Source organism: Podarcis tiliguerta (assembly GCF_965153285.1).
Source record: "Podarcis tiliguerta genome assembly, chromosome: 12".
Taxonomy (NCBI): Eukaryota; Metazoa; Chordata; class Lepidosauria; order Squamata; family Lacertidae; genus Podarcis; species Podarcis tiliguerta.
In genome coordinates this window covers 30,153,972-30,170,124 of record NC_139545.1, presented here as the reverse complement: position 1 = coordinate 30,170,124, position 16,153 = coordinate 30,153,972, and the positions used below count along the sequence as shown (strand labels likewise).

Sequence of the window (16,153 nt, the reverse complement as noted above, 5' to 3'; positions counted from 1 at the left end):
CAGAAGCATATTGCAAAATGTTGCTGTAAGTCCCAAACTCAAGACTTGGTTTAGCAATCATTTTGTGACTTCCATGTAACTAGAAACTGGTGAAGAAAGATGTACAGATGCCAAAAATGAGTTGGTAATAGTAGCCAAACATTAACAGTTCAGTTTGCTCATATGAACTGGTATGAGCACTAGGATAAAATTCAATTACAGCAGTATTTCAAGTCTCTATATAGGTTATATGTCTTGAGAGTTTTTTGAATTTCAACAATACTAACACTTGGGAAAGTTAGTAGTCATATTCTTGTACTATTCAGGTCTTGGGTTTTGTTCTGGTTTTTTCATATTGTAACATGAGCAAGAAATAGGTTGAGGCTATGTGAAGGTAAGTAGCTCAATTTTCACTGGCTTCCATTACAATGTACGGAACAAAATAAAGGAGTGGCAGTCTTTTGACACTGCTACAGGACATCAGTTGCTTACATAGAGTGGACCGAGTGTTGCAGCACTTGAGAACACCTGATGTGGGCAGTATATTCTTTCCACTTCTGACAGTGGATGTCATCTTTCTTGCACAGGGTTGGAGTATGTAGTTCTGCAATAAACACACCTCCTTGATTTACATGGTCCTATTGTAATCAAGACTATTTAGTTCCACAAACCATTTATATTTATGTTTAAACATAAATCATAGAATTGTGGCGTTGGAAGGGACCCCCTATTTGGCTGGTGCAGGAGGGCTTCTATTTCCTCTTCTTTCCTTTCCTCTCCCCCCACCCTTGGTACACCCCCCAGAAATTAGAGGGAGTGGAGCAGGTTGGATGGCATGAGAGACAGACTAAATTCCATTCTCCTTATGGGCATCTGGTGCCAGCAGAGGTGCAGTGTTGGATGCGATCCCTATTTCTCAGTCAGTGCACCCTCTGTCATTGCCCTTGAAGATGACTTGGAAATTTCAACTTGTCCAAAGTGCACCTGTTTGTGTTTCCCTTTAGAACCCACATAACTTTGCTTTAAAACAATACTGCCTTGATTGTGCATTTGTTTCTGGGCCAAATTCAATGGGCCCATGTAGTCCTAAATAACTAAGGCCCCAAATATCAGAAGGATGTTATCCTTCCCTCTCTTACAGACCCCCTCTGGTTTTATGATCAGCAGAGGGGGCCCTCTTGATAGTTCCACCATCCTCAAGAGTTCAGGAGGTGGTGACCTGGGAGACGGCATTCTGTGTAGCAGCTCCTAGGTTGTGCATTTCCCTTCCCACAGAGATACATCTGGCACCTTCGTTATACAGCTTTCATCTTAAACTGAAGGCACATCTGTTTGCCCTAGTCTTTGACACTTGGGATATATGCTTTTGGTACCCACCCTGTTCTTTTGACTGTGAAATCATCAAGTAAAATATGTACTTTTCGGGTTAGGTCTATACAGTGGTGCCCCGCAAGACGAATGCCTCGCAAGACGGAAAACCCGCAAGACGAAAGGGTTTTCCGTCTGCAGAGGCGCTTCGCAAGATGAATTTCCCTATGGGCTTGCTTCGCAAGACGAAAATTGATGAAAAATTGTGAGTTTGTTTTTTTTGCTCCAAAACCCCTTTTTCTGAATCGCTAAGCTGCTAAAAGCATTTTAGCAGCAAAACCGCTAATCCCTTAAGCCTTAAAAAGCCGTTTTTAGCCCTTAAAGTGCCAATAGCGCTAATAGCGCTAATCCGTCAATGGGCTTGCTTCGCAAGACGAAAAAACCGCAAGACGAAAAGACTCGCGGAACGGATTCTTTTCGTCTTGCGAGGCACCACTGTAAATTCTGAATGAGATTCAGCTGATTAACTATCCTGAGATTCTTCACATTTATTATTTTAGTGTGCAATTGTAAACAAGTCCTGGGAACAAGTCCTGAGTAATAGTTTGTATTAAATTATGTTTTGGACCATATATTTATCAGAGAAGACCTTGAAAACGTAACTGCATAAAATACTTGTATTTCCCTGGTTACACACACCCTTCCTCATTGTATGGTGTACCCTCCTTTATTCTCTAAATACTCTTCTTCTTTTGAGATTAGAAATGAGAGGAGAAGGGTTCCCCCCCCCCAAAGATAACTTTAATTTAGGGATAGCTCCCTTAACTTCATTGCTTTCTAAGTGCCCGGACTTTTCTTAAATTTTCTGGTTGTCCCATTTACAAATTCACTGTCACTGCATTACATCTAAGCAAGGATGACTTCCAGTACCCAGATTATTTTGCTGTTTAATCATATTGAAAAGGTTCATTTGGATCAAGAGGACATAAAGCTATCAGATCAAGAGGACATAAACTGAACGTCTCAGTGGTAATAGGTCAGGGGGAGGTAGCAAGACTTTTCTTTCAAAAAGCTGGCATGTGTTTGCTATGAATTTCATGCTTCAGCTAGACTTCTGATCACAAACCTCTCTTTCGATTTTAATTTAGCTAGGGTATATTCAGTGAGATAGGATTCTAAAAGAGAAACGGAGCCTTATTGATTGCATCCTTTTCATCTTTAGATATGTCTTTGTAAATTCTCTTCAAGATCAGTAGAAAGAATGTATAACTATATGTGTTAAGTTCAACAGAACATTGTCCCCGCTGTTTGTAGTGAACCTGGTGTTTCAAATGTTACTCCCATTAACTCCTGGAACATCAGCTTTGTTCATTATATCTAGTATGTATGTAGTACCATTATTTTTTAATTTAATTTTTAATATATATTTTTTTACTATTGATAGAATATGTGTTGGTGATAGTGGTTGTTGGTGGCAGTTTGCAAACTGACACATTTCCTAATTGGATTTCTGGGCTGGGAGGCCAGTAAGCTTCTATGTCATTGCCCTAGCATGGTACATATATGATTGTGACAGCTTTGTATTGAGGAAGAATGAAAATGCTGAAATTTATAGCTGAATGTAATATGTGTAGGAAGCTCTATAAATCGTAGGATTTGTCGTCACATATAAAAGGATTCAATGGTTTGTGTTCTCCCTTTCCTTGTTCACAGCTTCTTCTTTATTTTATTCATTTCATGCTTGCATTATGTAGCTGTAACAATCCTTGGAAACGTGGGTTTTAATATACATTTTTTTAAAAGTCAATTTAGGAAGATTGACTTCTTTTCACAGGTTCCATAGACAGCATAACTTTTCCAGGTCTCATGAATGAAAGCATGAGAAAAAGGAATTGTGTATTACATATGTGTGCATGAGAAGGCACCAGCAATGCAAGTCAAATGCTCTGTTAGCAATGGAAACTATATAAGTGGATAATACAAGAGAGCAATTCTGAGTGCAGACACAGTCGAATCGGGCCATTTTCCACTGTATTCTGTCTTTGTCATTTTAAAGAGGCCATTTCAACTATATTAGGAAATAGGTTCTTTATGTCACAGGTTAATACCAGCATAGGCCTTAATTTACTTTGTGGCAGAGAGGGCCTCAGGTTTTGCTTCTATGTTAAACTTTGATTTCCAGTTACCCCAATTCTAAATATGTTTACTCAGAATGAATATGCACTGAATCCAGTGGGGCCTACTCTCTAGGGGAAGCTTTAGGATTGCAAACTGAAGGGGTTTGTAGCAGATTAATAGTGTCTCCTAGCCCCTACAAAAAAACAAAAAAGGGTGTGATAGTTAAGGTACAGCAGAATTTCTACTTTATTCACCTGTAGAGTAAAATGTGGACTCTAGTTGATAGACATTATTGACATAGGCTTGTAGTCTCAATGTTTTCCATCAGTGCAATTGTTCAGAAACAATAATTGATTAACATTTGCAAATCACAGCTAGAATGCTTAAAATATTCGTTCTAAGAGCATATTTGTCTGAATTAATTTTCTTAAGTATTCTAGGAGAATTTTATGTGTGACTAAAGTGTTGCTGATAGGGACCGCCCCCAAACTTCTTTGCAGCAAGTTCTGGATTTATGCTAAATGGTATCTCATCATTAGTCCGTTTGCATAGGATTGCTTATTTGAAGTAATTAATTGATTCCCCCCTCTGCGAAGCAATTCTGTGTCCAATGAATATTGGCTACTGGATCCTTTAATGGTGGAAGTTGGAGAAGAGTCATATATATATATATATATATATATACACACACACACACACACACACACACGTGTACCGTGGCTTGGAACCCCAGAGCACAGGACAGAGTTAAGCTATTTCCCCCCAAACAGCCCTCTTCTCCCCTCACCCCAAATGCTCCTGTGCAAGCTGTTTTTAAACTTGAGTGTAAGTAGTAGCTTTTGGTATCATGGGATGTACCATTCAGAGAAGAAAGCAAAAGTCTTGTTGCATGTATAAGTCTTTCTCTTTGTATTTGAGGCTCTTTTACACTGTAAGAATTACCCTTTTCTGTCTTTGGCTCTTGCTTTTCAGCCTGCATGCTCTTATTTTGCTTTAGCAGCTGCTGTCTTGAGTTTGATTTTTTTTTTGTCCTCCCAGGCAGTGTTCAGAGTGCGACCAAGCAGGTAGCAGTGACATGGAAGCCGACATTGCCATGGAAACTTTACCAGATGGAACTAAGCGATCAAGGAGACAGATTAAGGAGCCAGTGAAATTTGTTCCACAGGATGTACCCCCAGAACCAAAGAAGATTCCTGTCAGAAACACGGTAAATGACAGCTCGGTCAGAGCGGCACAAATCTGTCTCCTGTTTTTTAATTTGCTTTTTTTTTTAAGTGCCAAGAATCTCTGTGTGAAAGATGAATGTAATTTATTATGTTCTAGCTTTTTTCCCAAAGACATGTGAAACATGTTAGACATCAGATACTTGCTTCAGCTATGAAACATAAAATACCCTGAAGATTTTATTTTTAGGTTTATTTTATATATCTTTGACTATTGAAGTTTGCGGAGGGTGGCAGCAAATAAGCATACAGTGGTGCCCGGCAAGACGAATGCCTCGCAAGACGGAAAACCCGCTAGACGAAAGGGTTTTCCGTTTTGGAGGTGCTTCGCAAAACGAATTTCCTATGGGCTTGCTTCGCAAGACGAAAATTGTCTTGCGAGTTCCTGCGATTTTTTCCCCGCTCCCCACCCCCTTTTTCTAAGGCACTAAGCTGCTAATAGCCTTTTAGCAGCTAATCCGCTAATCCTTTAAGCCTTTAATAGCCGCTAAACCGCTAAAAGCGCTAATCCGCTAATAGGGTTGCTTCGCAAGACGAAGAAACCGCAAGACGAAGAGACTTGCGGAACGGATTCTTTTCGTCTTGCGAGGCACCACTGTATTTAAAAACATTAAAACTCACAAAGTGGTTCCTTATGAATTTCTAGTGGTAAGGAATAAATGCCCTTATTTTCATGTTGCATGTCCAGACTTTCGTTCTGCACATTCTGATAAATATTAACTCAACACCACTTTCATACAAGGGTCACTGCTCTGTGTTCTGAGATGGTCATGTGTCAAAAGTAGGCCATGCAAATGTCTATACATATGAATATGTGTGCTCAAAATTTACAGTGGTACCTCTGGTTATGAACTTAATTTGTTCCAGAGGTCCATTCTTAAGCTGAAACTGTTCTTATCCTGAGGCGCGCTTTCACTAATGGGGCCTCCCGCTGCACGCGTGCCTCTGACGTGCAATTTCCTTTCCCATCCTGGGGCAAAGTTCACAACCAGGAGCAGCTACTTCCTGGTTAGTGGAGCTCATAACCTGAAGTGTGCGTAACCAGAAGCATTCATAACCAGAGGTACCACTGTATTCTGCCACACCTATGAATGTGGAGGAATTGCAAGACACTTTCTTCTTGACGAAATGCTTCTGGGTAGGATCCAGTGCCATACCTAGTGGACACAATGGGATTCCCCTTCCTTTGTCCACTGGCCCTCTGAAAAATACTTTGGGGCTGCTTGGGAGGCGGCGAAGTTCCGCTTGCACAAACAGGACACCACAGTTAAATATCTCCCTCTGTGCTTACATTTACTTGGCTGGGTAAGTCATGCCTGTGCTTCTTTGAAGAAGCAAATTATTTCAGAGTAGTGGGTGGATGCATTTTCAGTAGAATGGGTTTGGGTGGCTGTTTGTTCCTACCCCCTCCCAAACGCTGACATGCTTGCCTGGGACATAGAACGTCGGGAGGGTTTGCTTCCCTCTCTAACGGCAAAACAAAGTTACTTGATGCTTTTGCAAACTTTGTTCTGATCCTCTCAGGCAAAGGTATATGAGAGAATTTTTATATTTATCCAGTAAATTTGTCTTGTGGCAAACATGTTATGTATGCTGTAACTAATCTATTTTTAATGAGGTCTTACCGCAGCAGCTTGTCAAAGTTAGACAATAAACTTGAGTCACTTAAATCCCTCGTTCTGGGATGCTTGTGTGGTTTGCTTGCCTTGACAAGATTAACCTTCTCTGTGTAGACTGTGGCCTGCTGTGGGTGATTAAGTGCTATTTTATAGAAAACGTTCTCCGTCTAGTACTGTTTATATTGCCTTTATTAATGCATGACAGCATTCTGTGTTTCCGTTTAAGAAGAGGGAGTACTGTTCTGGATTAAAAAAAGCAATTTGTGTTCTGCCTCTTTAAAAAACAAAACAAAGAGCAAGCCCTCATGATTAAGGAGTACATTTTGTCAAAACAATATTATTAATGTGTGTGTGTGTGTGTGAAATATACATAGATAATTGCAAAAACACTTGCCATTTGTTCTTGCCCTAGCCAGATGAGTTAGATGAATTTAGGTAGCAAAATGCCAACTCCAGACATTGAAGCATGAACAAACTTTTCACTACAGCATGTTCGTTGAAATTTCAAAAATCTGTGCTTCCTTTGCTTATGTGGTATGACAACTGCCAATCTTGCCTGTACTTGAATATCTCTTCCATTTATTCCATTATATTGCAATTAATTACACAAGCTGCATTTCAGTCAATTCCTCATCCCATAGTTATTTTTTGTTTCATTTGTTTCATTTATTTTATTATTGCTACTTAATTTTAAGTTTGAAGTAGAAACTTTTGGTTGTAGTCAATAACAGTTTCATTAATTTTGATGTGTTTACATTGAACGTACAGTGTACATTAGGCATGTACATTGTTTTCAGTGAGTTTGCTCAGAGTAGGAGCAACGTTGACCTCTCTAATCTTACAAGTTGTAACATTCTTTGTTAGGACTGCCTTGCCCAGCCCATAGTTATCTATTTTTTTCTTCCCGAAATGGAAATAAAGTTCCAAAATTTTGATTGTTCCTGATATTGGTAAGCTGCTCAAGAACTGTTCAAGTGTGCCACCTACTGTCTATCTTTTTGATCCTCTTTGACCTGCCATTTTTGCTCTTTATCATTGAATATCCTCCTTTTCATTCATAAATCAAATTTTAAAAACTGTTTTTATGTTTTATTCGCTTTTATTTCACACTTAAAACAATAAAATCACCAGATAATAAATAAATATAATAGTGAAGAAAGAGCAGAATGAAAGCAGCAGTTAAAACAATTCTTCCACAGATATAAATAAGTGTCTGGGAAAATCAAGAAGTCATTGTGCGGTGCCAAAAGGACATCAAGAGTCTGCACCAGGTTGAGTCTCTTAGAGAGAACCTTCATAAACTGGGATCACAGTCAAGAAATCCCTTCATGTAAACTCAAGTTTGCATTTCTTACTCCCACTTGAAAATTATCCTTTTAGAAACAGTCTTGGTTATAACTGGGGAACAAGTCATCAGTAAGATGCTACAAGACATAGTAATATATCTTTAGGCTGTCAACCCAAGGGCAGTGGTAGATGAAAACCCTTCCACAGATGGTCAAAGTTTTCATGTTGCAAGTCTGAATTAATTACATTTGATTTTAATTAAAGAAATATAAAACTACCAGGTGCTAAAACTATGACCCTAAAGCTAAAATATAAATTGGGGCGGGGCAGAGGGTGGCAGATCAGGCTGATGAGCTTTAGCAGGTGTGAACATTTTCAGTATTTTTAGGCTGTAAAAAAAGCTGATTTTACAGCTTGCATTGCATCTTCTTGTAGCTGACTAGCAGAGTTATTTTAGATGGTCCTTCGGTTACTGATTCCCACTGGGGAAGGGATTGCTGGAACACTCAAAGATCTGATGTGACCAACTGGCTACTCACTTTGAAGATAAAGTCGCTCAACTTCAGAGTGATGTTGGCTCTGCACTTCTTACGACTCTAGTTGAAGTACCCAGTGCCATTATTGAGGATGAGTTGTAGGATCAGTTTCAGCTTACGCAATCAGCTGAGGTAGGCAAGGTGCTGGAGGCAGTATGTCCAACTCCCAAGTATCCTGCACTTTTGCATTCTAAAACATGAATGTCCTCCTCTTTTCTATTTACTACATTTCTAGCTCACCATGTAAATGCTAAAGTGGCTAAAAAGTCGATCAAACACAGCCAATAAAACAGTAAAAGGGGGGAATTCAAATTTCACCATCATATTTAAAACAGCTTTAAAATGTGATTAAAGTTTAGCTAGCCATTCAAAGATCAAGCTTCAAATAAATACCTTTCACTGCATTGTAATTTTGGCAGATTGATAACTGACATGATTTCTTGGCGAGGGGATTTCTTAAAATAATAAAGAAAAGTCCCACTATCTTCCCAAGGAAAGGAAACCCTAACAGCATCTTTCTCGACAGTGGATAGGCTTTGGAGCTGTCTGAAACCAATTACCTAATTTCCTTACATATATTGGGGTTAACAGCTTGTCTCTGGCTGATTTTAGGCTTGACCAACCATTAAAAAAATTCACACCATTTTAGCAGCAGAAAGACTGTTTTATAGAGCTGATCTATGTTAGAAGGTTTACATTATAAGCAATGTGTAGTTGTCCATAATGACTTTCCAAAAAGAAGCAAAGGAGCGCTCTCTCTAATTGGCAGAAATACTGCCAGTTTGACAGACACAGAGAGCTGTGCTTGTCTGTTTGCTAATAGGACCATTAAGTTGCCACCAACCCCTCTGTACTTGCGTTGTATGGTCCTTGGAGGATGCTCCTTGATCTGCTTAAACACTATGGATCAATGTGAAATGGTATGAGAAATGGAAGAATTAGTTTTGAAGAAATCTATACAGCATTGTAAACCAGGGCTTTTCAATGAAGAAACAACAGGCAGCACCCATTGGTATGTGGTTTTCTAAGGTTGGGCCAGGGCACTCATTGCTCACCTGTGGCTCCTAGAACCTGTCAGCATGCAACAGTGGCCAAACCCTTGGAACAGCTTTGACTGGGCAGCTAAACCAAGTGAAGGTTCTCAAACCCTCAGTGAGGTAGGAACTTCCACTACAGTGGTACCTCGGGTTACATACGCTTCAGGTTACAGACTCCGCTAACCCAGAAATATTACCTCGGGTTAAGAGCTTTGCTTCAGGATGAGAACAGAAATCGTGCTCCGGCGGTGCGGCAGCAGCAGGAGGCCCCATTAGCTAAAGCAGTGCTTCAGGTTAAGAACAGTTTCAGGTTAAGAACAGACCTCCAGAATGAATTAAGTTCTTAACCCGAGGTACCACTGTACATGCGAAGACAGGCTCTTGTTGATTGAGCGGATAAGACTAATTGTGGATCCAACAGTCAAGAAAGCAGCTTTTGTACATACCGAAGAGGGAAGTGAGGGGCAGATGGGGCTCATCAACCTGGGAAGGTCGCCCATCTAGGAGAAGGAAAACATCCTAAGCCCCTGCTGCCTTGTGGGAAGAAAAGGCTAAAGAGTAAACCCTATACAAATCCAGAGTAGAGTTCCTAAGATGGTTGGGTGGTGCCTTGTATGCCTTCGTCTGGCAACTCCTGCAGCCCAGCTGGTGCCAAACATACTTCTCTGCTTTCCTTCGAACCACATCAGTGAGACCGAGAGTTTGCTTGTTCTAGATAGGTTCTACTCCCTCTGAAGGCACAAGTATACACCTTAGGAGTGATCTTGGAACTATCTTTGTCCACGGAGACCCAAGTGGCCTCTGGTGAAGAACGCCTGTCACCAGCTTGGGCTGATGTGTCAGCTGCATCCTTTACTGGACAGGCATAATCTGGCCACTGTGATACATAATTTGGACTATTGTAATGCACTCTACATGAGTCTTTCCATGCAGCTGACCTGGAGGCTGTAACTAGTGGCATCCAGATGGTGAGTGGTGCTCTTTATTGGGGACATGTCACACCAGTGCTGAGGGAATTGCGCTGGCTGCCTATTTGCTACTGAGCCAGTTTTAAGGTCCTGCTACTTACATAGAAAGCCCTAAATAACTGCACACCAAGTTACCTGAAAAACAATGTTCTCCTCCATTGCTTACTGATGGCGTTAAGATCAGTAAATAGAATTCTGTTTTGCTAGGGCCCTGCTGATTACAGGCTTTGGGATGGATTTTTTCCACTGGTGAAACCAGTTTTGTGGAATATCCTCCCTCCTGAAATTCCATCAGTATTGGCATTCTTTCGGCTCTTGAAAACACACCTCTTTAGGCAAGCATTCTCCTAAATTTGACCTTCTGATCTCATTGTTTAAATTGTTTTTTAATTGTTTTAATTTAACTGACTTGTTTTATTACAGGTTTTAATTAAGAATGTTTTAATGCTTTGATTGAACTGTTTTATTGTGTATTTTAATTATGTATGGATTTTATAATTGTTTTTATAGTTGTAAACCACTTAGAAGCCATTTCGACATGTAAACAATCATCATAATAATTTGTCTAGCCTAGTCCCCTCTACTGTGACTAGTGGCAACTCTCCAGAGTTCCCAATAGAGGTATTTTGCTTCACCGGCTACCCTGATTATTGTAACTAGTATGCCAGAGATAAACCCTGGAACCTTCTATATGTAAAGCACTTATGTATTCATTCATAAGTCTGTTCGTAGAATCATAGAATTGTAGAGTTGGAAAGGACCCTGAGGATTATCTAGTCCAACCCCCTGGAATCTTCTGCTCTGTTTCTGCATAAATCTGCAAATGGTGTCTTTTAAAAAACTGATTAAAAATCATAATCTTGCCCGATGTGTTTTACCCTAAAACACGCATTTTGACATATTTTTAGAACTGAGCAGTATGTCTCAAAATTTGGAAAAGTGTGAAAATCAAAATTTAAATAAGTTATAGTCTAGGAGATGTGAAGCGGGTCTGTTTACTTTAAAAAATATGGACCAAACAAAATTCTCAAGCATCCCTGGGATAAGTTTTAGTGTGTGAAAGTATGTTCATAAGAAATAATAAATTATTTGAAATATACATTGGGTGGTACTTATTATTTTACATAATGCTAATTTTAGAGGACCCCCTCATTTTATATGCTACTGGTTTAAAACTTCTAGATAATTCCTTTTACAGCAATCAGGTTCTGATATTGGCAAGTAAATAGGTTCTAGAAACGACCAGCAGACCTAATTGAAAGGAGTGTCAACTGAGAGAAGGGCATAGCACTTCTAGTGAAGAACATTTTTGAACATAAATCGCCATCGTCTAGAAGTGATGGATAAAGATTGAAGTTTCATAATAATGCATAATCGTTTTCCTTCAGTGTCCAAAAATGATCTCTGTCAGACAAGATACCAGAGTACATGCACTCCTGGCCAGGGCTGATCAAGCTTTTTATAATGTTGTGAAATAGATTTATTGTTCCCTGAATGGTGCTATTAATATTGCCATGTAAAAAGATTGCTCATTTATCTCAATCTGGACTTCTGGATGTGACTTGTTTGCTTGATCTGCAAACTTAAGGAATGTTGTTTTGGTTCGCTGAGCCCTTTCATGCTTTTTAGTTGGTTTCCTTTCCTTGACATTGTAAGTGTAAACTAAATTAAATTATGTTGCACCACCAATTGGCAGTGTTGAAATAGTTGCCTCTTCTGGTGTGATAACCGTTCCATCTGCTGTATGCTAGTGGCCAATGAAAGCAGATGGTGTTGCACTTTGCTGAAATATGTTGCAGATTTCCATTTTTATAAATGGAGTGCTTGAATCAACAATTTGTTTTCCATGCTTGCTTGTTTTATATATATTTTTTAAAAAGTTTTGGTATTTCCATATGTCTTTTAATGCTGTTATATAATTAGTATGCTTCAGGACTGTCTGCCAATAGCTGTTGGCATCAGTCTTTGTATGCATTTCAGTCTGCATCAATTTAAAGCTGTATAATTTGACAATAGGGCTTGCTTTAATTGCCCTAGTTAACATTGAACAATTGGAATTCCCCTAGTTCTTAATGTCTCACTTAATTTTCAAGAGGTGCATGTGCAACTGGTGGCGTAGATTTTCAAGGCATGCGTGTGCAACCAACTATATGTGCCCTTTATGAGTTTCATTGTTAATTGTTTCATGTATAAGGAAGACATTTAATCAACGTAGACATAATAATGCAGTCTCCACTAATGTTTTGTAAGCATTTTATATGTGAACCCCATGAGACAAGAGCCCACCAATCCACCTCTTTTATTTTGGGGGGTGGGAAAATCATTTTATGTTGGTAGAAGTTTTTTAAAAGCCATAAATTTAGCATGTGTTTGTACTATATATACATAAGAGACATCTTAGGCATTGGAGATATTTATAAACTATTGGTTATTTTCTCTTCCCTACAAGAAGATAAGAACAGGCAATATCTACCAGCTATCAGACCGTTAGTATCTTAAAACAGGTAGTGTGTCTTCAGCACACACTATGTGGGTTTAACGGGGAAGGGGGGGCTAATTCTTGTTGCTTAAAATGTTTTTAATGGCATTTAAGTACCTTAAGCTGAGCAGGTACTTAAAGATTGATTTGGAAAGCATAGCTTACTATTTCTGAAATAAATAGAGTATTAAGCTTTTGCAGTATAGAGGTGGTTCTGTCGCACAGTATTTTTTATCCAGATTATCGGAAGGATACCAAGCAAATGAAATACCTTGTTGATTTTTTGATTGGAGACATGAATGTATGCATGTTGCCATCAACTGGTTGCACATCTTTTAGGAAGCATACCAAAGCTGGAATGGAGTGATAATGGCATGAAGTGATCAGTGCTCTTACATCACAGTTTGGCCCTCTTCTCTGTTTAGGCATATGAACTGTTTTTGCCAGAATCTCAGGGGACAAAGTACTCTGTCTATTAGCAGAAAGATAATTTAAAGTGTTAATGATTACAAAATATAGGCTGCCAGCACATCTTAGTTTTCAGATTCAGAATTCACTGCCAGATTCATGTCTTGTTCATCTCCTCTATCTTCCCAGTCTTACTCTTACCTAGTTGTTGTAAAACAGGATTTCTGCTACAGGCAGCCCCCATTTTAGGCGTGACTGATATGTATGCAGTTGTTCACACATGCACAATACTGAACCCGGAAGTAACCCAGAAACGTAACAAAAGATGTCACTAAAAGGGTGGAACGGGAGCTGGGGCGGAACAGGGTGTTTCAATTTCAGGCAAGTGCACAGTGACCCGAAATGCAATCCCCGTGGAAATCAGAGGTTGCCTGTACTATACATGTAACCTTTCCCCCCAAGGTGGTTCTTGATCCAAAGCAAAGCTGGATCTTTAAGACTCTGCCTCATGAATCCCTATTAGGCAGCTCTCCGCCTTTAGTCTCTTCTCAGTATCTTTTAAGTAACATTTAAGTATATGGCTCAGGCAATATGTATTAATCCATTCTTTTCTGTGTTGTTTCTGTTGTGGTATGTCAAATCTGCAAGGTTGCTTTTGTAACTTCTAAATTGTTTTATATTAGCAAGTTACCACCTTTAAACCTTTATTCATTTACAAAGAAATGTTAGAATTGCAGCAATTATTTCTGGCTTTCTAGAGCAAAGCACGCTTAGGCTGGTCTGTTCTAAATCCCCCAAATCAAGCAAGGTTATCAAAACCAATACAGTTCTTTTCATGTGCATGCAGTCATCTCCAAAAAAAGTTTCAGTGAGGAGTAATACTGCTAATTCCCCAAAATTAGCCTGTAGCGAATACACATGTAAGATACATGTTTGTGTGAATGTCTCTCTTGATGCATTAGAAGATCTGGTAATATTCTAGGATGAAGCAACCACATCTTCCTCTTCGCTAGCCATTCCCAGCCAACTGATTCCACTTCCCCCCTTTTTTCCGTTTCCAACTTTTTCAGTGTTCTCTGGCTGCTGAGCAAACCCAGTCTTCATTGGACTGTTTCCCTCCCTCCTTACCTTTCCCCCCATAAGATTTTTGATACTTCTACAGATTTTGGGGTTTCACTCAAGCCTCCTTATACCTCATCTGTGCCATTTTGTCTATGTAAGGATTGGTGCTCAGCCCTAAATTCCACAAATAGATGAAACAACGAGCAGGTCATGCATGCCTGGTGTCTAGGTTTGTTCTGCCATTAATTTTAAAATATATTTACTTTTAGAGAACTCGAGGACGAAAACGAAGCTACATTCCTGAAGAAGAAAAACCTGAGGTTGGAATTTTGAGAAATTAATTTATTTTCAGTTAAATTGGTGAAAATGTTGACATTTGAATGAATAATGTTGCTAAAATAAGACTTGTGCTCTTCTTCCACCTTTTTCTGTTTCCATCTATTGATAGGAACGTATTCCTAGAGAAAGAAGACAGAGACAGTCTGTAGTACAAAAGAAGCCTAAGTCTGAAGATTTAAGAACCGAATGTGCCACATGTAAGGGAACGGGGGATAATGAAAATCTAGTCAGGTAGGTTTGATGCTGTGACCTTTTCCAGAGTGGATTAAAGTTCCATCTCCATCAGTTTCTCAATGTGGCTGTAATGAATGACCTCTTAATACAGAACTTTTTTTAAAAATAAAAAATCTGAATTGAGGGAAGCATTGCTTCAGAAACAGTGGTTTGATCCATTTATTGACTTGCCACATAACTTTATCCTGTGGATTTAAATGTAAGTAACTAGAGTAAAGTTTTCCTAACAAAAGGGAATTAATTTTCTTTTGTCAGGGTGAGTTACCAGGATTCTAAGTATAATGGGTTACAAAGGTAAACAAGGCACCCATTTTGACAGCTATCAATCTTCATCTTCTGATCCTCTACCATGAAAGTTTTTTGGAGTTCACTTTGCTTCATTCATGAGATACAAAGATCATTGTGCCCTTTTCTTAAATATTTCCAAATGTTTTATCTTAGCGCGATCTGGAAAATGCCTCATGTTGTGTGTTCTTCTAATGAGCTGTTAAAATGTTACAGGGTATACTTTGTGATTCTGAATTCAAATCAAGAAGGTGTTGTGATTCTTTAATGAATTGTAGGTGTTAAAGAATACTCAGATGGTTTCTTCTTAACTTCATTAGATGACCCTTTGGCCTGAGAAAAAGGAATGATTTATGAAATTCTGACTTAGCTTTTGTTATGCAATAAAAATGCAGCAGCTACCAATTTTCAATTTCTCTTTAAAATGAGAGAACTTGTAAATGGGCTCCTGTAAAATATACATTGAGCAGGGAACTACTTTTTACCGTTTCTGTAAGGAAACACAAAAAGATTGCTTAGTTTTTCCCATGAACTTTTTGTTAAACATCTATGAAGGCCAGGATCTTGCAGGAGCACAAATGAGATGCTACTGGGACTTGGAAGATAAACGTTAAAGATGAAGGAATACAAACGGGGAACAGACAAAAGAGACAACTTAGCTGCAAGTGAGCTTAACTGAAAGCCAAAAGATATCTGTGATCCAGTTCATACCCAACACTAAGCCAAACTATTATCTACCATTAACATGCAAATGTGAAAGTTCCTGGAGAAGAGTTCACAGCTCCTTTGCTCCTGCTGTTACACTGAGCCTTGGTTTGGTGTATCATCTAAACCCAGACTTGTGGTTTTATCTCACTTCAGACAGACCACAAGCTCCAGCCCAAGTTTCCACTTGGTTTACAGCTTAGGGTCTGAAGGACACAAACAGGCCCAGTTCAAGAGGACACACTAAGCCAGGCATAGGCAAACTTGGCCCTCCAGATGCTTTGGGACTACAGTTCCCATCATCCCTGACTACTGGTTCTGTTAGCTAGGGATGATGGGAGTTGTAATCCTAAAACAGCTGGAGGGCCAAGTTTGCCTATGCCTGCAGTTCACAGCAGTGCAGCAGTAGCAGGACTGGGGGAGGGGTAATGCAGCTGCTGTCCATGTTAAGTCATGATTTGGTTTGGTGTCACGTGCACACTGAGCTGTAGTGTGTCACTTTTCTACTGAACTATCTCAAGAAACTTGGAACAATATTCAAGTACTATGCGTAGTTTGCTTCTGTT

At 39.3% G+C, this 16,153-nt stretch overlaps 1 protein-coding gene across 12 annotated transcripts in view; it reads left to right on the top strand.

Moving 5' to 3' along the window:
- Nucleotides 1-16,153, top strand: part of PHF14 (PHD finger protein 14) — a 132,003-nt gene that overhangs the window by 39,658 nt on the left and 76,192 nt on the right. For 11 of the 12 annotated variants that reach the window (XM_083405366.1, XM_083405363.1, XM_083405364.1 and 8 more), the window contains exons 14-16: nt 4,444-4,612; nt 14,294-14,344; nt 14,473-14,594. In XM_083405366.1, the coding sequence (XP_083261492.1) occupies nt 4,444-4,612; nt 14,294-14,344; nt 14,473-14,594 (342 nt within the window). The remainder of the gene's footprint in view (nt 1-4,443; nt 4,613-14,293; nt 14,345-14,472; nt 14,595-16,153) is intronic. The other variant, XM_083405368.1, reaches the window with a different exon arrangement.